General features: G+C 45.8%; 1 protein-coding gene across 5 annotated transcripts in view; it reads left to right on the forward strand.

Moving 5' to 3' along the window:
- LOC122675379 (minichromosome maintenance complex component 3 associated protein) overlaps positions 1–15805 on the forward strand; it is a 41138-nt gene that overhangs the window by 23655 nt on the left and 1678 nt on the right. For all 5 annotated transcript variants that reach the window (XM_043874008.1, XM_043874007.1, XM_043874010.1 and 2 more), the window contains 9 exons: positions 665–733; positions 816–950; positions 3767–3920; positions 8061–8319; positions 8535–8632; positions 9430–9820; positions 11454–11711; positions 12140–12269; positions 14370–14576. In XM_043874008.1, coding sequence (XP_043729943.1) covers positions 665–733; positions 816–950; positions 3767–3920; positions 8061–8319; positions 8535–8632; positions 9430–9820; positions 11454–11711; positions 12140–12269; positions 14370–14576 — 1701 coding nt within the window. The remainder of the gene's footprint in view (positions 1–664; positions 734–815; positions 951–3766; positions 3921–8060; positions 8320–8534; positions 8633–9429; positions 9821–11453; positions 11712–12139; positions 12270–14369; positions 14577–15805) is intronic.

A 15805-nucleotide genomic window follows, 5' to 3' on the forward strand; every position in this document is an offset into this window, starting at 1 on the left:
GCCTCCACCCCCAGCCCTTGCTCACATAGCCACCTGTCTGTGTGCCGGTTTCTGCCCTTGGCGCCTACAGCCTGGTGTTCTCATCACGACCGCAGTCAGGTCGCCTCACATCCTGACGGACGTCCCTGGGCTCCTCTCTGAGTCTTTCCACAGTGGCCCGCACCTGCCCCCTGGCTAGCCCACCACTCTCCCTGCGCTCCTTCTGTGTGCATGCCATGGCCACTCCTGACATAGCCTGGCCTGTCCCCTGGGAATCCTCATGCTGGCTCCCCTTGTTTCCTTCTGGTCTTCCAGGTCATCTCTGAGCACCCTGTGTATGTTCATAGTGTGCCCACGGCGCCTGCCACGCCGTCTGCCTACAGGGGCCCTTCTCTCCCTATGACAGCATGTGTTCTATGAGGGCAGGATTTTTGTCTGTTTACTGCTGATCTGCCATGACTGGCACACAGTAGATAACTGTTTGATAGTTGTGAAATGAACAAGTCCTCTGACTAAACTATTTCTTCATCAGAAAAAGTTCTTGGTCTCCTGAGTATTGCCCACTGGGAGACACTTGCTACCCAATCACCTTGCCCTGAGAACATGGCTAGATGCTTGTCCGCCTCCCATGTGGGTGCTGAGTGGGCCTCACGTAGGACTCCTTCATGTGGTCCCTCCTTCACAGGTTAAGGTGGCTCAGGGACATGGTGGCGCACCAGATGAAGGTCCAGCACTTCCACCAGCAGCTGCTGAGGTTGGTCACCCCTGCCCGCCCTGCCTGCTGCTCCTGCTGAGGGCCTGCAGGTGACTCAGCTATGGTGCTCTGTCCCTTCCAGTGACGCGGCATGGGCACCCCTGGACCTACCGTCCCTCGTGGCTGAGCACCTCCCCAGGCGGCAGGAGCGTGTGTTTTGGAAGCTGGTGCTGGTGTTGCCTGATGGAGAAGAACAGTCCCCAGGGAGTCCCGGCAGGTAAGGGAGGGTTCCTTCTGTGGGGCTGGGGGCTGAGTGAGGGGCAGGAGAGGAGTGAGTCCTCCCTGAGCCTCGGGCAGCTGGGTGTGTGTGCCAGGATGGTTGGTTGTCAGCCCTGTGTGCTCCTCTCCTGCATGGGACCCTGATGCCTGCTTTCATTTCGATGCTTAGCTTTGCAGGCTGTTTTGTTTGTGATTTGAAGTTGACACTTTAGGTCATTCACATTTTAATCTTGTACAGTTGGCAATGGTCTTTGTCCAAAAGTATTTTAAGACTTGATTGTGACTTAAAGCTGTGCTGAGGTATATTATTAGAGCCCGTTTCATTTTAGACTCTTGGGGAAGGCAATATAGTTTGTTTGCTGTAGTTCCATTTTTTTCCTTAGGGAAAAAACCTTGGCAGTTTTAAAAAGAAATCCAGAAAGTTGACATGGCATTATTTCCTGTAACCAAATTGCTTCCAGAAACCATACTTTTAAAGCAACTACAGAACATATTACTTTTCTTTTTTAATAGCTTTTTAAGATGTAATTTGCATATCATAAATTTCTCCCATTTAAAGTGTACATTTCACTGGTTTTAGTATATTCACAGAGTTGTATAACCAACAACTATCTAATTGCAGAACATTTTTTTTTTCAGATGATAGTTCTCATTTTATCAGGAACTTCGTACTATTTCACATAGTGGCTGTACCAATTTATATATATTCTCATCAATGGTTCATAGAGGTTTACTTTTCTACACATCCTCAGCAACATTGTTTATCATCTTTTTCATAATAGTGTTAGTTGCTCAATTGTGCCTGACTCTTCGCAACCCCATGTATTATATAGCCCACCAGGCTCTTCTGTCCATGGAATTTTCCAGGCAGCAATACTGGAGTGGGTTGCCATTTCTTTCTCTAATAATAGCCTTCCTTTTTCATAATAGCCAGAGTAATGTAAGGTGATCTCTCTTTGTGATTTAATTTTGACTTCCCTAATGGTTAGCCATGTTGAGCATCTTTTCATGCACGTTTTGGCTATTTGCATGGGCTTCCCTGCTGGCTCAGGTGGTAAAGAATCCACCTGCAATGTGGGAGACCTGGGTTTGATCCCTGGATCAGGAAGATTCCCCTGGAGAAGAAAATGGCAACCCACTCCAGTATTCTTGCCTGGAGAATCCCCATGGACAGAGGAGCCCGGCAGGCTATAGTCCATGGGGCTGCAAAGAGTCAGACGTGACAGCACAGCACAGCGCAGCACACACGTCTTTTTTAAAGAAAATGTCTATTCAGATCTTCTACTTATTTTCTAATTGAATCATTTGTGTTTTTGCTGTTGAGTTATAGGAGTTCCATATATAGTTAGAATATTAACTCATTATTAGATATAGGGTTTGAAAATATTTTCTTTTATTTCATTAGTTGCCTACTCCTTTTGTTTCTTTTACAGCAAAGAAGCTTTGTAGTTTGATGTTGTCCTAATTTATTTTTACTTTTGTTCCTTGTGTTTTTGGGCTCACATCCAAAGAAATCATTGACAGTACCAGTGTCGGGGAGGTTTTTCCTATTTTATTCTAGGAGTTTTATGATTTTAGTTCTTATGTTTAAGTCTTTAATCCATTTCAAGATAACTTTTATTTGTGCAGGATAGGGGTCCAATTTTGTTCTTTTTATTATTCAGTTTTGCCAGCACCATTTTTTAAAGAGACTATTCTTTTTCAATTGTATATTCTGGGCTCTGTTGTTAAATATTAGAAGACCATATATGCAGGGTTTTATTTCCAGGCTCTCACTTCTGTTCTGTTAGTCTGTGGCTCTATTTTATGCCAGTACCATACAGTTTTAGTTACTATAGTTTTGTAATGCAATTTGAAATCAGGAAGTGTGACGCTTCCAACCTTCTTTTGCCTATTTGGTGGTCTTCTGTGATTCCATAAAAAATTTTAGGATTTAAAAATATTTCTTTGGACTTCCGGTTCAAGATGGTGCAGTAGAAAGATGTGTGCTCATCCCCTCCTGCTAGTGTTGGAGGGCGTCCTGTGGAGGTGTGGGTTGGCAGGGGCTCACCACAGGGATGGGGGCACTGGCAGCAGCAGGCTGGGAAGGTCCCCCTTGGCTTAAATACTCTTGGAGTTCGCCATTAACCCTACGATACACCCCAGGGCTGGAGAACATTTTTTCTCCTGAAAAGAAACACATGCCCATTAGCAGTCCATCACTCCTTACCAGCAGCCCCTAGCAACCACTCATCTGTTTTCTGTCTCTATAAATTTGCCTGTTCTGGACATTTCATACAAACAGAACTGGAATATATGTTGTCTTCTATGACTGTCATCTTGCACTTAGCATAATGTTTTCTAGGTTCATTTATGCTGTAGCATGTATTAGTCCTTCATTTTGTGGTTGAATAATATTTGATTGCACATTTTATTTCTCTGTTCATTAATTGTTTCCACTTTTTGGTTATTATGAATAATTCTTTTGTGAACGTTGATGTATAGGTGTTTGTGTGGACATATGTTTGTAGTTCTCTTGGGTTTAAACTTAGGAGTGGAATTGCTGGGTTGTATGGTAAACTCTAAGGACCTTTTCAATTGTTCAGCTTCTTAGGGCTTCAGAATGATACATCACATTAGAATGAGTGCTCTCTCCTCCTACCCAAATATATAACCCAGTTGAGTTCCTAACTCCATTTAAAAATCACAGCCTGCTTTGTTCAGATCAATTTCATAGTAAAATTTGATGTTTGTGGATCTCTGTGTGATATTTCTCTTTGTGATTCACATTTAGAATTAGACTCTCCTTCAAGTGTTATTTTCTTTCATTCACAGAATTCTATCACATTGGTTAAAAGTCAAGTTCATGGGAGGTGATGGCTCAGTGGATGACATATACCTTGATATTGGTGGGATTCAGACACTCACTCTCTTTAACACTCTCAGCAGCAAAGGGGATCAGACAATTTCTGTCAGTGTGTGCATCAAGGTGAGTGACAATCACTTAGTGTATTTACTTCTGTAACTTTCTTATTTACACTCACTCCCAGACATCATGGGAATCATATAACTCCCCTGAAGTGGCTCTGAATCAATATGGGAGGCTCAGAAGCAAGTGTTGTATCTGTTCTTCCTTGCGCCTTGATGACCCATGTACACCCCCTTGGTGTGAGAGATCAAGCTAGATTCTCAGGATGCAGTTAAGTCTTCTCTTGGTTCACAGACCTCTCTTTGAGAAATTGGTGAAAACTAGAACCATCATAAAAGGTACCTGTATTTCCCTATGTGTTCTGCACACAGTTCAGAAGCCGTGAACTCCATGGACCTCTGGTAATTAACCCAAGAGGGTTATGACAGATCATTACACAGAAATGCAGTGTCTGTTGCATTTCACATGGTCTGCCAACTGCTGACATCTTTGTTTAAATAGCTTCCTGATATATCAAGTCTTACCAGAAGACTAATGGTTTTTAGTCCTGTGCAGTTTTCATATAGGTTCAGTGTTAGGCATTTCAGGTTAGTTGTTTTTATTTTACATTCAAGTTGTCCTCAGCTTTTGATTATAAGTTCTAGTCTTTGTTCATTATAGGTGTTTGTATATTGGTATCAGCTTAATTGGTTCCTACAGAGAGTCTTATTTAATGAGAACCTGTTTTCTCATTAGATTCAAACCTGCAGTAATGAATTTTAGGTTTTACTATGTGTGTTCAGAAATAAAACCAGATGCATATTTTATTTACTTAGAAAATAGCAGTGCAAAGCAGGAAGTGTGGGCTTCAGTGTTGAGCAGACCTGGCGTTGGTAGCTGCTGCTCTGGCTAGCACTCTGACCTGGGTCTCTTGCGGTCCACAATGTGGGATTCATGACTGGCTGCATGCTCAGAGCAGGGCCTGGTGAAAGTTGCCCTCCTCACCGTGTCCTGACCCTAAGGCCTCACTCCAGGCTTCTCCTCTTCCTGACAGTCTCCTTCATGGCACACCCTGGACATCTGCATGTGGCACTCTAGTCCATGTTCCTTCTGTCCTCGGAACTGCTTCAAGTTGTAGTTTGACTATAGAATTTTTGTTTGTTTCTTTCCATTTTAATACTGTTTAATATTTGTCTTAAATGTGAAAGTAATATATGTATAAAACTTTAAAAATATAAGGAAATACAGAGGAAATACAAAGATGGTAAGAGCCATCTATGTTTTCATCATTCAGAGGTAACAGAAACATCCTGGGACATGTGCTTCCCCTTTTCCTAGGATGATAAAGTCATACTTCACCTACTGGACAATTAGTTTGCTCTTCTTGCCTTTAGTCTTAAGATTTAAGTCAAAGTAATACTTGCATGTAGTTAAAGAGTCAGATAGCACGGCATGATTTATGATGATAAATTGCAGCCCCTGCCCCATCTCCTAGCCCCTCTCTCCAAGATTTGATTTCTGTCATGTTTCCACATCATGTAGTTATACTGCTGTTTCTCTATTTATCCACTTTAAATCTTCTCTGCTGACTTACTATTAAAATAGGTGTATTTTATCTATTATTATATAACATGTTACCTACAAATGTGGCAGCTTTGGGAATTCCCTGGTGGCCCAGTGTATAGGACTCTGTTTCCACTGCAGGGGGCCTGGGTTTGATCCCTGGTTGTGGAACTAAGACCTTGCCTGCCACGTGGCTCAACCAAAACAAAAAAACTAAAAACACAAACCAAATGTGGCATATATTAATAACCAGTGTTTGTTACTCACAGTTTCTGTGTGGTAGAAGTCCAGGTGTGGCTTAGATCCTCTGGGGCATGATTTCTCAGCAGGTAGAAGTCAGGGCTCTGGTCTTTCTGAAAGCCCACTTTTCATGGTTGTTGGCAGGATTCACTTCCTTGTAGGCCATGCCCGTGGGCCTACATGAGGCAACTCACAATAGGGCATCAGCCAGCTCCCGTGAGCTGAGTAAGCTGGCATCATCTCTTTAAGCTAACCTTCATGTTGGCTTCCCATCATGTTTATCTGACTCTGTCTGTTAGAAGCATGTCACTAGGCTCAGCCCATCCTCAGGGCAGGCGATGGTGCCGGGGCATTAGCACTAGGAGGTGGGCTCATGGGGGCTATCTTGGGGCTGTGCAATCACCCCACTAGGTGAGGCATGAACTCTTAACACCCTGCTTGCTCTCATGTGGTCACTTTATAATATCTCAGAAATTGAGGTCACATGTGTGTGCTCCAGAACCAGCAAATGTTCTGTGACTACATTAATTTTTTCTGCACATAGTATTTGCTACATTACCTTACTTAAGAGGGTGCCGTTCTCCTGCTCCCGTTTGGGCTGGAAACGTGTCCCAGGGTGTGGCTGCCTCTGGGGCCTCCATACCAGGAATGCAGTCCTGCTCCTCCACCTGTAACTCTGACCTTGGTCCTCGGCCCAGGTACTGACTGTGGGTTGGTATACTCTTGCTTGAGATGGTGCTGGCACCACGCATGGGGGCCCATGAGGTGACACGTGTTATACAGAATTCTTAGAACAGTGCCTGACATATCCAGCACTCAGTGCTGCCATTGGCAGCAGCAGCAGCAAAATTTTTTCTTGGTTTAGTCTCTTGTTTGATGGAGCACGTTTTCCACTTTCTTCCAAAGGAAGAATGCAGTGGGAGGAGAATTTTCGGAGCTCTAGCCTGTCTAAAAATGTGTTTACCCTCACATTTGCTTCATAGTTTAGCTTGGTATGTAGAATTATAGGATGAAAGTTACTTTCCCTCTAGTTTTATTCCATGGTCACTGACCATCCAACATTGCTGTTGATATGTCTGAAACCGTTCCCATTCCTTTCTCTGGCTTGGCCTTGTTTCACTTGGGAAGCCTGCTCTTTTTGCCCTGGGACTTAGGTGCCCACTTCCTTCCCTCATCATCTGGGAAGGTCCTTGATGGGACCCTTGGTGCATCCTTGTGGGCTGGAGACTGATGTTTTTGCATCTTGATGACATCTGCTTTCCTTCTCTTTTATTCTTCTTTCTTGAACTCTGATTAGACCGATGTTTGACCTTATCAGTTGATCTTCTGAGCCTCTTCATCCTTTCTATCCCATTTTCCATCTTGTTTTTTAATATTATTTTCTAGGAGATGTCTTTGAGTTTTTAATAACATATTGTATTATTGATTTCCTTTTTTTTACCCTTGTTTTACTTTCTCATATCATCTTATGACTATTTCTGGATGCATCTTCAGAGGAAATTAGGGTTTTTGTGTAAGTTTTCTTCCGTTCCATGTGGTATCCATTTTCTTAGGGTTTCTACTCTGTTACTCTAGTTTTTCTCTTACGTTGAAGGCTCTCCTCAGACACTTTATCTGAGCCTGCCTATACCTGAGTGAGGCCCTAAAAGGCTGGTCATAGGCCTGTGTTTGGGGTGGGGTGGAAGGTAACTGAAATGGCAAGCCAGCCTTTTTTGGGGGGATCTGGGGATCAATTCCTTAGGTTGTTTGGCTTCCCTGGAAAGGACTCATCGTGTCTCCTCCTTGTGCAGCTGCTGGTGCTCTCGGGGTAAGGTGGGGGGTGCCCCGCCAGGTCCCCTCCTCTGTGCCTGCAATGCCCCTGTGTTGGGATCCTCAGGACAGGATGCTGGCCCAGGGCCCAGGGGGACGGCTTGTGCTTAGAGGCAGGGGGGTGGATGACCTGTGGGCCACTGTGTCGTATGTGACTTGTCCTCCTGGCCTGGAGCCTTGGCCTGGCTCTGGTGTCACGGGCCTGGGCTCCCAGGGCTTTTGCAGGCCCAGACAGCCTGGTCCCTGCTCACCGTGTCTGCAGCCCTTCGGTGTGGCATCCTCTGGTTCCTTTACCTGTCTCTGCACTGCTTTTTAGAAATGGGTAGGGATCCCTTTTCTGCTGCTGGCTTGCCTTTCCTTTTTTCTGTCAGTAAAGGCTTATTTGTTTTGACACCTGTTTGAGATAACTGTTAAGATTAAACTGCTCAAACACAGTTTTCACCAGAGGCTGGGTTCATCATTTCCCCAGTTTCTTGTACTAGTTCTTGGCCTCACAGAGGGAGGCCGACCTGGAGTGCAGTGAGCAATTGGCTGTGCTCTCTGGGGCTGATGCTCACTGTTGATCTGTCCGCCGGTGCGTCCATCTTGATGGTCTGGGTGCCGTTCCAGGTGGCCCACGGCGCTCTTAGTGACGGTGCCCTCGATGCCGTGGAGACACAGAAGGAGCTCCTGGGAGCCAGTGGGCTTATGATGCTGCTTCCTCCCAAAGTGAAGAGTGAGGACATGGCAGAGGAGGACGTGTACTGGCTGTCGGCACTGCTGCAGATCAAGCAGCTCCTGCAGGCCAAGCCCTTCCAGCCTGCGCTTCCCCTGGTGGTTCTTGCGCCCAGCCCCGGAGGGGATGCCGTGGAGAAGGACGTGGAAGAGGGTTTGTGAACGCAGTTCCACTTCTGAGCTGGCATGTTTAATAAGTGGGTAGAGCCTGGGGTCTGAGAAAGTGCTGGAGGTGTGGTGCTGCCACATGTGACAACAGCCACTGCAGTGCCTGGGCACGGGGCTCTAGGGGTCAGGGTAGTGAGATGCCTCAGCTTGTGTGCAGATCTCCACCAGGAGATGGCTGACTGCTGTCTGTTTGTCTTAAAGGTCTGATGCTCCAGGATTTGGTTTCAGCTAAGCTGATTTCAGATTATACTGTTATTGAGATCCCTGATTCCATTAGTGACTTAAAAGGCACAACTAAGGTAAGGTTTCATCGTTTTTAAAGGTCTGACAAGATGTTTTAGTTTTTTCCCTTTCACTCTTATCTTGAATTTAGTGTATATTATGTCTTGCATTTTAATTTTACATTTTGACAGGAAACTTTCTAAAATTAAGCAGATATCAAAATAAAAGATAAATTTTGCTCATAGTCCTGCTATTGGCAACACATTAAATTCTGTAAATTTTTTCAGAGGTTTTGTTGTTACAGATTTAAACTGTGACAGTGAAGGTGAATGACAGTGAATGTCTTGTATCTGAGGGTCAGATGTATGATTATTTCTGTAGGGTGGTTGTCCTTGGAGTATGAAGAAATAACGTTATCAGAGTTCCCTTAAAAAGTCTGTGCTGACCATTACATTTAGGGAAAGAAGTGTCGGGACTTAAAAATAACTACAGGAAGAAAGATAAAGATGACTACAGGGTGTGAAAGCATCCAGGCACGAAGTGAAGCTGTTAGTCCTCTGATAACTGAAATGTAGTGTTCTCTTCAGTGTGAGGTGGAGAGGATGTGTATGCTGCTTCCCTTGGGCTTCTAGCCCTTCTGGGTGGCAGGAGTGATGGGAATGGGAGCCCTTCTTGGGGTCCCTGCTGTGTTGGTCTCCAGGGAGACCAGACTCAGCTACAGTGGAAGCTTCTGCTCCCCTCTGGCATGGTGAGAAGCTGCTGTTCTGGTGGCACCTGCTGTGGCAGCTGTGGGAGGGGCGCCTTCAGGAGCCTCCTCTTGAAAAACAGCGTAGATTGTTGAACCTGATCTCTCCCCACTGTCTTTGCTTCTCAGGTTTCGCAGGCTGTGCAGTGGCTGGTCTCCCACTGCCCCTGTTCCCTTGACCTTTGCTGCCAGACCCTCATTCAGTACGTGGAAGATGGGGTGAGCCGGGAGTTTAGCAGCCGGTTTTTCCATGACAGAAGAGAGCGGAGGCTGGGCGGCCTGGCCTCACAGGAGCCAAGTGCCGTCATTGAGCTGTTCAACAGCGTGCTGAGCTTCCTGGCCTCCGTAGTGTCCTCCGAGCAGCTCTGCGACCTGTCCTGGCCTGTCACCGAGTTTGCTGAGGCAGGGGGCAGCCGGCTGCTTCCTCACCTTCACTGGAACGCCCCGGAGCACCTGGCCTGGCTGAGGCAAGCCATCCTTGGCTTCCAGCTCCCACAGATGGATCTTCCGCCTCCAGGGGGTGCGTACTCGTGCTGAGGGGACTGGCTGGGAAGGAATGTGGGCGGTGCATTCCCCAGATCATTTTTGCTGTCGGGACACTAGCAGGTGTTGGGCGCCACTGTGCACCCTGGACCCGCATGGCTTCCACCCGCACTTGCCTTTGGGTTCAGATGTTAGGACGATCTGGGTTTTCTGGAACAGGAGCTGTTGGCCTTCCACCACCAGCTGAGTGGTCTGTGGGTGTCTGCTCAGCCCCAGGACGGAGGTGTCAGGAGGAGTGCTGAATCCAGGCCTAGGGTTTCTCAGTTAATAGCAGGTCTCATCTTACCTGCACCATGGCCTTTGGAAGCTAAAGGCATGGAGACAGTGCAGTCCTGTCTCCATGCTACTGGCTCTGCTTGGGCCGTGGTGTTCAGTGCTGTTGAACCTATGATGAAAACATCTATGACTGCTAGCCCTCAGGTGAGAAGAAAATACATTTGGCTTTTGTATTAGACTTAACGACTGAGAGAATGGGAAAAAAGCAAGGTCTCTTTATTAGCTTAAATTAGAACTTTTCTTACACTTATCTGTCAGTGTTATAGTGGCCCAGCTAATTCTGAATTTTTGCTTATGAAATGGGTAAAGAATGGAATTAAAATGTGCTTAAGAACTGAACAAAACCTATAACCATATGCTGACATGCAGTAAAATGTTGAGAATAGTCAAGTTGACAACAGTGGCTTGGTTCATGGAGCACATACCATCCAAGCTTTGGCATCACCCAGACCCCCTTTCTGGGATTGACTTGCCATGAGGAGAATTAATGAATGAGGAAAGCATGCTCACAGAAGTCCAGGGCTTCACCCAACAGTATAAGATGACATACTGTTTCCAGTTATTTGTTTGGCAGATACCTTAAAAATATTTGTACTGATTAACTTAGCAATTCTGCCCTAAAGAAATCACTGTATATGACAAAAATTAATGTATTTTGTTGTGCTGTTGTAACACCAAGGTTCCTTCTCTGTTAGAGAAGCTCATTCTGTGGCTCTGGCTGTGCCCAAGTGAGGCTTCTGGGCTGTTCTGACACAGATGCTGTGGGCTGCTGTGCCGCAAGGAGCTGCCCCTTCCGTTGCTGATGCTGTTAGGAGGGAAGGAGGCTGTTTGTGCTCATGTGGTCTTGGTAGAGCCATTCTCCTCTGGACCATGTAAAGCAGAAGCCTCAGGCATCCTTCTAAAATTTGAGGTGTGATCTCCAATAGGTCTAACAGATGTTTGCTACTGAAGGAACCCAAAGGGAAACAAACTTCACTCCGTAAATCCTCTGTGGTGAGTTAGGTCGGGCCTCCCTGAGAGAAGCCCACGCCTCTGGGACCAGATCTCCTTGAGTGCTTGGTCAAATACAAATTCCTGTGTGTATCCACAGACCTGTGCGGTCAGCCCCCCTAGTATGGACCCTTTGTTGTGAACTGTGGCCTGGGTAACTGCATCCCTTACCTGGACACAGGGAGGGAAGTGTACTTTCTTTAACAACTATGGTTCTGTTGTACTCAGAGTTGAAGACTGACTTCTCAGCTACACAGTTGCCTTCTAGGAAAAAAATACAGAGTGAAGAACATTTCATGTAGATTTCCACCAAACCCTGTAACTCCTTGGTGCTTTCTCTCCAGCTCCCTGGCTCCCTGTGTGTTCCATGGTCATCCAGTATGCCTCCCAGATTCCCAGCTCTCGCCAGACGCAGCCTGTCCTGCAGTCACAGGTGGAGAGCCTGCTCTGCACCACGTACAGCAGGTGGAAGAGCAGGCGCCCCTCCCCGGGACAGGGGGCTGGGCCCTCAGTTGCTGAGATCCCGTGGGATGACGTCATCGCCTTGTGCATCAACCACAAGCTAAGGGACTGGACACCCCCAAGGCTTCCCGTCACATCAGGTACTTAGTGTTCGGTGCTGAGGGGCTGGCTCCTCAGGAGACTTTTCTGGTCCAGTTTCAGCGAAGAAAAATGTCTACTTGATGTTTGTGTCTTTCCTGTGGGTCCCGACTTCCAGATGACTTTGGGAAGAGCTGAGAAGGTTCGGTAGAGCCTGCACTCATCTCCCTGAAATGGGCCCCTGAGTCTGGCTTTAGAGGGACCTCTATGAGTAGTCACACTGGGCATAGAGGTCTGGACATGAGCCTCTCTGGACCTTGAATGAACTATGGACACCTGGAACATATTTAGCTCAAGCATGGAAGTCACATGATTGTGTGACTTCAGTTAATGAGAAGGGCTTATCCTTAAGTTGGTAAATTTAAGCAAACATCATCAGGTGGTCGCCTATTGCTCTCTTGATAATCTTATTTTTGTATTGTTTTCTCAGAGGCATTGAGTGAAGATGGTCAGATATGCGTGTATTTTTTTAAAAACCATTTGAAAAAATACGACGTCCCTTTGTTGTGGGAACAAGCCAGAATGCAGACGCAGAAGGAGCTACAGTTGAGTCAGGGCCGGTGAGATCTGTGTTCAGTGTATGTTTCTGTCATCCCTCAGCCAAGAGAGTAAACTGTATTCTCTTCCAGAGTATACTGCAGAAATTCACATCCTATACACAAAATCTAGGTGACTCTGGTGGTAAAGAACCCATCTGCCAAGGCAGAAGACTTAAGAGATGCGAGTTCTCTGGGTGGGGAAGGATCCCCTGGAAGAGGGCATGGCAACCCACTCAAGTATTCTTGCCTGGAGGATCCCATGGACAGAGGAGCCTGGCAGGCTACAGTCCATAGGGGTGCAGAGAGTCAGACACAACTGAAGCAACTTTGGACACATACACGAAATCCAGCCCATTGTGGGAAGATTCCAACAAATAATGGGGGGCAGATCATTCCCATGTAGTAGAAACTGTTGTAGAGCAGAGAAAAGCAAGCATCTTGTTTTATTTACTGGACGAACCTGACCCTGAAGTCATAACATAGCCAGGAGAGTACAGACAAAGAAGGCTGACCTCTGATCTCAGTTACAAACCTAGTCCCAAAATACTAAGTAAAATGTTAGCACTTGTAGTTTTGTAGTGTATAAAAAACTCACAAGCTCACTTTATACCATGCTAAACAATATGAACAATAGAAATCTATTATGTAGTTTGCTGCCATTTCAGAAAAATAAGTGATCATTTCACTAGGTGTTGAAATACTTTCCTTAACATTTATTGCCATTCCTTCTTCCCCTCCCCAAGAAAAAAATGTATACCCATTCCCGATAAAATTCCTTACTAAACTTGGATAAAATTCCTTAGCCTGATATGGCTACCTACCATAAAACTAGCCCAAAGCCTCTATGCTTCTTGGTAAAACATGAGAAACACTGAAGTTAGAACCAGCCTTGAACTGCCCCTGACATCACTGTTGTTTACTGTTCTCCTGGAGACCCTGCCCAGTTTAGCACACAGACACGGTGGCATAAATATTGAAAGAGAGGAGGAACTGTCATTTCCAGAGGGTAAAATTGTCAGTTCAAGATCATCAACAGTCATACCGTTAGAACCATTCAGCATTTAGCAAGGTGATCAGACAGATCAACCTACAACCTACAAAAATTCTCATTCACAATGGCAACAAATCTAGAACATACGGACACAAACTGGCCATGAGAGGTGCTAAACCCTTTTGAAGGTGATTCTCAGGGCCCTGAAGATGCAAAGAAAACCTTAAATAAATGCCTTGTTAACTGGAGGATGAAATGCTATAAAGATGTCAGTTCTGAAACTGTAAAGTCGGGGCATTTCTTTTTTAAAAATTTCTTTTTAACTGAAGGATAATTGCTTTACAGTATTGTGTTGGTTTCTACCAAACAGCAACATGAATCAGCCATAGGTTTACCCATGTCCAGGGTGTTTCTAATCAAAAGCCCAAAAGGATGTTTATCCCTGGTCTTGACAAGTTAATTCTAAAATTCATCAGAATGAGACAATTTGTAGCAATTGCTGAGAAAATTTTGAATAACAAGGAAGGTCTGCTCTACCTGATACCAAAACAAAATAAAGTCATAGTAGACAAATGGATCACAATGGAAAAAATGCAAGAACAGAACCGTATGGGATAAAAGTACCATGCCAAATGAGGGAAATTAATGAGGAGAGGACAGACACTGGCATCTGTTTAGAAAAAGCATTTGACCCTCATCTCCCACTGCTGTAATCATTACTTCCAGGGAAATTCCCTGGCATTCCAGCAGTTAGGACTCAGCACTTTCACTGCCTACAGTCATGGGTTCAATCCCTAATTGGGAAACTAGGATTCCACAGGCCTTGACTCACAGCGGAAAAAAAAAGAAAAAAATATCCCAGGTGGATTTAGGAGCTAAATGCAAAAGAACCTTGCCAAAATTAGGGGAAAACAGAATCTGCTGCTGACCCTGGAATGGGAAGCAAAACTTACAGTAGAGAAGCTTTGGGAGCCCAGCTGCTCAGGAGAGGGAAGTTCCTGCAAGACAGAGGCTGCCTGCCCTCGGCACCCGTGCCTGACCCCAAAGCACCCCCACTCTACCTGATGCCAGAGGAACCCTTTCCTCCCTCTGTTTGTTGACTGTAAGCATTTCAAAACATGTACTTACAGTTTGGGGATAAGATCTTTTCATCCTTCTGGAAACAAGCTTCCTACTCCATTACTTCACGTGCACCTCAAAGGGAAGAGAGGTGTGGAGCATGGCCAAGAGAGACGGATTCCCAGCTCTGAGGATCTGATGCACGGAGCCTCTGCCCAGGAGCTCCTGGCCCAGTGTCTGTCTAGCAGCCTGCTGCTGGAGAAAGAGGAGAGCAAGAGGTGAGGCCTGCTCCCTGGGGTTCCTTGTGTCCTTTAGGCCTCTTCTTGCTGGGTTAGCAAGGATCTCAGTGATGGGACTGTTTGAAAAAGGAGGCAAGTCAGACGTGTGATGTGTGAGCTCTTTGAGGACAGAGGCAGTGCCCTTAATAGTGTGCCTTAAACTGCTTTATTACTTGAAATCAGTTTCGTTGATAGTTTATCACTGAAGGTCTTGAGTTTCCTACTGGGAACTGACTGGTTGGCTAATAAGCCTCTGCGGAGCGTGGCCAGCACCTGCTCTGTCTGGCTGGCCAGCCTGACTGAGGATATGGATGCATCCCCACACTGCAGGTGGGCAGGAACTGGAGCAGACCCTCCTCTGCCTCCCCGCTACCCTTGTTTATGATTTTACCAAGAAAGAGAACCTGCAAGATAGGAGTTTGCACTGTTGTCCTCTTGCCTCCTCTTGCACTGTTCCCTCCAGCAGCTTCTGTCCTGGAAGCAAGGTCAGTCCCTCTCCCTTTGGCTAGACTCTGATTTCCCACCCACTCAAGGACACTCATCCAGTGAGAGTCCTTCCACTCTCCCGTCAGTGTACAAACGTGAAAACATGCTGCCATTTTTCCCTATCTTGGTTCCATTTCCCTCTCTAGTCACCATCTCTGTGTCTCTGTTCCCCTCGGACATGAATTCCTCAAAAACTGTGATTCTCACTTTTCCAGTCCTCTTCAGCCCTTCCCTTCCCCCACCCCCCCAACATCCCCTTGGCTCACCTTGTACTCACTTCTAGTCTCTGCTCATGTCTACTCAGCAAGGACCTCTTTACCCATCTCACCAGTCCGCCCTGTGCCCATGTCTCTGCTTTGTCTTTCTAGCCTTCAGATGTCTCCCTCGTCTGTCTCCCCTCACTTAAGTATAAGCTGCCTACAGCTGGGTCTTATCTGCTCTGTCTCAGTCCTGTATGTTTAGTACCCAGAATGGTGCCTAGTATTTGGTGGAAGCTTGATAAAATGTGTTGGGAGAGTGAATGAATGTGTTACGATTCTAAAAGTAGGTTTTTCTAGATATGTATCATTTAAGCAGTTTGGAGCACATTGTTTTTCTTAAAAAGGCTAAGTATATAGAGTGGACAGCTCTGGAGTGTGTTAGGTGGCAGTGGGATGTTACTTTGGGTTAATCTTAAACTATAAGCAGCAATTCATACATTTGGATAATCCAAAGAGATACTAATTAATTATAGACACATAATA

The sequence above is a fragment of the Cervus elaphus genome, chromosome 19, assembly GCF_910594005.1.
Source record: "Cervus elaphus chromosome 19, mCerEla1.1, whole genome shotgun sequence".
In the NCBI taxonomy this organism is placed as follows: domain Eukaryota; kingdom Metazoa; phylum Chordata; class Mammalia; order Artiodactyla; family Cervidae; genus Cervus; species Cervus elaphus.